Source organism: Gavialis gangeticus, unplaced genomic scaffold (genome assembly GCF_001723915.1).
Source record: "Gavialis gangeticus isolate Ggan-Ray unplaced genomic scaffold, GavGan_comp1, whole genome shotgun sequence".
NCBI lineage: Eukaryota > Metazoa > Chordata > Crocodylia > Gavialidae > Gavialis > Gavialis gangeticus.
This window is the reverse complement of record NW_017729025.1, coordinates 65,979,339-65,985,841: the sequence shown is the minus strand read 5'-3', so window position 1 is coordinate 65,985,841 and position 6,503 is coordinate 65,979,339. Positions and strand designations below refer to the sequence as shown.

Here is a 6,503-nt window from a genome sequence, read left to right as displayed (position 1 = left end):
CATCACCCCCCATCACTCCAACCACAGCAGCAGCCATGGTCTCTTTGGGTTCCCCCTCTCTCTTCAAGATTCTGCTTCCTGCCCATGTGGCACAGCATGATGTTACAGAGGAGCCTATGGCTAGGGAGCTAGGAGTGTGGGGCGCTGGGCCTTGGGGTACCTGTGGCTCCCACTGATGTGGCCTGCACAGCATGCAGCCCCAGCTTCTTACAAGTTAGTCAGTCTTGGTCTATGCCATGGCAACAACTAGAGGAGTTGAGCATGTCTCAGCCACGAGTCTCCTGAGGGTTGTGGGTGCAATGCCAGCGACTCCACACAGAAAAGATGAGCCATGCCAGGAGCTTCCCCGCCCCTGGGCTATTGCTGCCACCGCACTGCTCCCAGTAGCAGGGCATGGAAAAGAAGGTTGGGAACCAGTGATTTAAAAGTTGATAGGAGTTACTAGTCTATTTCAGGGAAGCTGACCAATGGGTCTCACAAAATGAAGAGAATACCAGCTGACTACAAATTGGTTGCCTCAAAAGGGCACTAACTGCTGCATAGTAAAACTCATATATTTTTCCTATTACACTCAAGGTTTGGCATCCTCTCTGAAAGAGAGAAGTCTACTAACCCAAGCAACCTAACTATACATCAGTTAATTAAGCTTGTTAAATAATAACTGTTCTTAAGCTAAATATCTGGGTCGAGTTTACAGCCAAAGAGTTCTTGTATTGACTTTATTGTGTTAATTCTAAATACAATGTGTTTCTTTTAGTGAATGGGAAATAAAGCGTTGTCAGTATTGTGGTTCCCGAGGAACTCATTTGGCCTGTTCCTCAATACGGTCATGGGAGCAAAACTGGGAATGTTCAGAGTGCAGAAGTATCTTCGCCAAGTCAGGTAATACATGAAATGATTTAATTTGATAAAGAAGTTTAATTATGTTTTGATATGATTTGGGTTGACTATGACAGAACAGTAAAACAAAGATTTAATTGAACAGGGAATTACCAAAACCAACAAAAACGCTCTTTGCCTACTTCAGAAAAAATAGAAGGGAATGGTTGTTTGGACGAACCCTCTCCGAAGTGCCCCAGACAGTCACCAGGACCCCAGCACAGCTTTCTCCTCAGGTGTGTAATTAATCTTCATACTTCAAAACATATAGAACAAACTACAACATAAAAGAACATTTTATAGTTTGCTTTTAATAGTCTAGAATGGGGGTCAAAAATATGGGCCTCAGGCCAGATCCAGCCAGCAAAGAGATTTTATAAACAAAGTACGCCACATTTATATACCCTCCTGCAAAACACACACGCGTACATGTTGCTTACTGAGGTAGGTGGGCCACCAGTAGCTCCTGGTGTTGCAAGCCCAATCCTGACCAGCCTGCTGTGAGCAAAAAATTGTCAACCCTGAGTCTAAAATATGTGGTAGTACATTTATTCTTATTTTGTAGCAAGTTTTACCTTCACCCTGTTGCAAAACTGGTCATGCCAACCCTCCATAAACAAGTAAAGTAGTCAAATGTTTCATGAATAAGTTATAAATGTATTAGTATTAACTCATTGATGCTGTACACCAGTGGGGACTAGTCTATTTAACAGGTATGCAGTAAGGTAAGGCCCATTCCCTTCTTGAGTGCTGCACTGTACAGTCATTGCTCTGCTCTCTCCTTCCTGCCCTTTTCACCACTGTCCTCCCTGCCAGATCTGCAACAGCAGTTATAAGGTTACTGCGTGGGTAAGGAGCAGAAGCTATAGAATGGAGGGGGAGCCTAGAGACCTCAGCTGCTGCTGCTGCAGTCAGAGCAAATAGGGGACCTGGCAACTGAGTGGAAGCCCCAGGAGTTGCAAATTAACCCTTCACGAGCCATGTGCCACCTACATACTTCCAGTTGCACAGCCTTGGCATAGAATAGATGATTACAAGAACCTTTTGTCTGTGATACTTTTTCTCTTCATCCAAATAGTGATGGAACACACTTACTCTTTGCATATACAACAATGTGGATTCAATTGCACATAAGCTTCATAACTGCAAAAGCAGATTCTTTAACTAGCAGCATCTGTCAGGGGTGACTGTGTGTCACTGAACCTCTGCGTGCTTTTTTGCAAGAGCATAAAGTGCAGAGCAGTTACAACTTTCCCTTGGTTCCTTCTTGCAGCCTATGGCAGTGCAAGCAAACCTAGTCCAACTTCTTAGACCTCTAATGTTAATAATTTTTTCAGGTTCAGCTGCTAACAATCATTTTTTCAGATCACATTTTGAAATCCTTAAAAACAACCTTCAATTTCAACATTTTGGAAGGAATGAAACCTGTTTTGTTTTAATTCTTTTGGCCTAGTCCTCCTGAACAGTACCCAATACACTTTTTTAGAGCCTCAAGTAGCAGAGTAAAAATTACAGGCTTGAAACCAGCGATGGGCTGCTTACTCCTTTAGTATAATGACATAGTAGGTGCCAGTTCTAGCTTGTGGAGAACCCACATCCTAAGCAAATGCTTCATTTTGGCATTTTTAAAATCTGGGTTTATAAAACTTGAGATGCCAGACTGGTAATTTATCTCTCAGAACAGTCTATGCAAATAGTGTGGACTAAAAATCTCACTCACCAAAACTGAGTGAAAAGTAGCAGACTGAAGAAGCGGATTCCAATTGTACCAAGCCTAAATCCAACTCCAGAAACCCAGCAGGACAGTACTGGAGCCATGCCTGGTACCCAGATGGCTCCCCAATACAGATAGAAGCCTTGACTGCACACAGTCCTACTCCTTAGCATAGCCAATAGAATAGGTGTGTCCATTGTTGTCATATCCAGAGTACACCTTCCCTCAAGTGAAGCAGGGCCCAGTCCTATATGGTCTTTGAATGGTACTACAGAACCATCAAGAGGAGTACAACTACTCCACCAAGGTCCAGCTCAGCAGTGATCAAGCTAAAAACAAACTATCCATTCTAATGGCGGCAAGGTGCTATCCTGGCCCTCTGGGGATACTGGAAGTCATCTTATAATGCCTTAAGGCAGGGGTTCTCAAACTCTGTGGTACCACAACCCCAAGTACTGGATGGCAGGGGATGAGGAGCTCGCATGTGGCAGTCACTGCCACCATCCACCACTCCACACCACCACCATGCGCCAGTTCCCTGCACCTCTGCGCGTACCACCTGGGAAGTTTGCAGCCGCCTTTTAAGTTGCTCCTTTTAAGATCCACAGTTTGGGAACCCCTGTCTTAAGGAGTTATTCATTATTATTCACTTGTTTCTTAGAAACTACAAGGACTTAGCTGTCAAAGAACTGGCACTGTTTAGTAAGAAAATTAAATATATCCCGTATTTGCAGACTCCAGTACATTTTTGTTTTATGATACCTGAGAAGATGGGTATCTCTGGCATACCATAAGACCTTTCCTGAGTGTTGACACCACTGAACACAATGCTGCTTTTTTTTTTTTAAACTATAGACCAAGTATAATTCAGAAAAGTAACCAAGAAATAGACAACTTTCCAACTTTTGTGTTTTATACATAAGGCACTGGTAAAGTGTTGGTAAATTTGACAGTTTGGTAGAGTTGCATCAAGATCAGTCTAACAAGCACTTATTTTTGGAAGCTATCTTTCACATTCCATGAGAGATGACTAAATATTACCAGTGTCAGATGAGTAGTGGTTATGGCCATCCAGTTGTTCTACTTACCTCTTTACATTTTGCTTCTTCATGTCTCTTCAAGGACACTTCTTGCAAGAGCCATTGACAATTGGAGGTTGCCTCACTATTTTATCATTTCTCATTTCAATAATGGGGAACACAGACCACAGACCTATTCACCATGGTAGAGAATGCAAACTGCAGAAGAAGTATGAGTCCAGGATGGCTGACATTGCCTTTAATATTAGAAACTTTGTACCAGGTCAGACCACAGGTGTGTATAGCCCAGTATCCTGTTTCTGACAGTGGCTAGTAGCAAATGCTTTAGAGAGTGTTTGTAGAGCAGGGGTTTTAGGTAAAACCCACAGGTCCCAGCTAAAGACCAGCCCTGCATGCTGCATATGGCATGTGCTGCCCCCCAACCTGTGCAGAGCATGTTTGGAATGTACTTCCTACAATGCCAGTCCAGCCCTGTATGTAGGCTCTGAGGCCAAATCCAGCCTACAGACCACCCGTGCATGCTGGAGCCAGTGCAGGTGCTACACATAGTACGCACACCCCACCAGCCCCACACACCACGTGCAATCCAAGCCCTGGACCTGAGGCAGTGCAGACTGTATGCAGCACATTGGGCTGAACTCCATATATCACTGCAAACAACACAGGGAGCCAGTCTGGGCTTCACACTGCATGAAGCACCCCGCCAAACTGGTCCTGAGCTGTGGCTCTAGGTTCCAGTCCAGATTGGGCTCACAGACCAACCGTACGTACCAGAACCAGCATGCAGGGCCAAGCTGATATGGGTACCTCATGCAGTTCATACCCAGTGTTGACTTCGCATGCAGGGCTGGTATAGGCCATACATTACATAAGCTTCCCACTGAAGACACCCTGCATGCTGGTTTCAGTGTGTAGAGCCAATCTGTGGGCCTGGTCCAACCCACAGACTGAGCCCATACCTTGCATCTGGCCCATGGGGTCAGCTGAGTTTGACCTTTGCCTATTGTAGAGGATGTAAAGTGATCCTTCTCCTGTGTCAGCCCTCATTCTTCGGTAGTACTGAGACTTGCTCTGTGCCTTTCAGAAGGATACTTTTCATCCCTAGCATAATATCAAAGATCAGGAAGTACAGAGTTAATAGCTTCATGATATAAATAATCTTAGTTGTCATACCTGCTATGATCGCTGCATCTTGGAACCATGACCAGATACTTTGAAAAGGCTTGTAGGCGAAAGTGATCCTTACCCAGAGCAGAAAACGTCTCCCATTTGGCAAACTAGAAAAGTTGTGGGGGTGAGGGTTTTTTCCCTTATCGCAGCGCAAAATAATGCAAGCGCTGTGGGATATCCTGATTCCCAAAATCCTGAACTACTGCACATGCTGAAAATTTTAAGTACATCTGGCAGGAATATCAGGCTGTCGCATGCCAGTCTTGAGCATATATTCGTCTCTCAATCCATGGTCACAAAATTTGTTAAAGGTAGTCTTTGTGCCTGTCCTTGAGTTAGGGACTGATCCCTTCTCATGCCTAGGTCTGACCCCTTAGTGAACATTGTAGATGTACTGAAAGGCCTGGCATTTACATCCCAGACAGTTTACAAGATTATTCAGTGCATTCCTACCTGTTGCCAATTGGCTAGTAAACCTCCCTTTCCAAACATCAAGCACACTGCAATAGAGCGCAAGTGATAGAGCTTATGACAGCATGGTGATGTGCTAATGTCAGAGATTTTGTAAAGCCACCACATGCTTTATGTTTGTTAAATGCTGGGCCCCTGGCACACTAGTCAGCACAGATGCCAAGCTCAGAAGAGTGATATGACAGTCAGAGATGTGGGGTGGCAAATTTTCCAGTGCTTTATTTTTCTGTGGAAAATTTTCTGCCCCACATCTCTACCTTTAGTGAAAGAGAATGTGGTTCAAGTAGTTCTGAATTAGATTTGCCTCAATCTGATTCTGAAATGGAACTAATAAGTAGTGCAAGTGATTCTACAGATAGTGACAGCAAAACCAGAGGTGCTGCAATGCCCTCAGTGGAAGAGAGTTAAAGTCTGTTGAAGTAGATGAGTGGACAACCATGGAATATCATGCATAGTTCTTTGGGTGTGCTAAAATTAGTGTCTCAGCAGTTTTTAATGACTTCTTTTTTGTCTTAAATGTAAACAAACAATGTAAGGGAAGTGCATGTTATTGTGTTTTGTCTTTAGATTTTTACATGTATTCCAATAAAAATAATTTCTTTCCACATAAAACTTTGAATTTGTTTGGATATAACATTTAAACCACATTAAGTATGCTGAATTTCTTTGCCTCCATCTTCCTAAGTAGGGACCAGAACAGCCACCTCCCAGCTGGGCCCCCCTCGGGCCCCAGGGGAGACATACCTGGGCCAAGGGTTAGCAAGGAACTAGTTAGGGAGCTTCTAGAGGGACTGGACGTATTCAAGTCAGCCGGTCCGGACGATCTCCACCCTAGAGTTCTAAAGGAATTGGCCGAGCTCATTGCGGGACCCCTGGCACAGCTTTACGAGCACTCGTGGTGCTCTGGTGTGGTGCTGGAGGACTGGAAGACGGCCAATGTGGTTCCCATCTTCAAAAAAGGGAAGAAGGAGGACCCGGGAAACTATAGGCCGGTTAGTCTTACCTCAATCCTAGGCAAGCTGTTTGAGAAAATTATTCTGGCACGCATCCAGGAGGGGCCAGCAGGGGACTGCATACTTAGGGGCAACCAACACGGGTTCATCAGTGGCAGGTCCTGTCAGACCAACCTGGTGGCCTTTTACGATCAGATCACCAGATCACTAGATGCAGGGGTAGCAGTGGACATAGTCTTCCTGGACTTCCGGAAGGCTTTTGACACTGTCTCTCAC

General features: G+C 44.6%; 1 protein-coding gene across 1 annotated transcript in view; it reads left to right on the top strand.

Moving 5' to 3' along the window:
• Nucleotides 1-6,503, top strand: part of G2E3 (G2/M-phase specific E3 ubiquitin protein ligase) — a 48,091-nt gene that overhangs the window by 19,140 nt on the left and 22,448 nt on the right. Inside the window, exons 9-10 of the mRNA XM_019518927.1 lie at nt 758-882; nt 986-1,115. Of these exons, the coding sequence (XP_019374472.1) occupies nt 758-882; nt 986-1,115 (255 nt within the window). The remainder of the gene's footprint in view (nt 1-757; nt 883-985; nt 1,116-6,503) is intronic.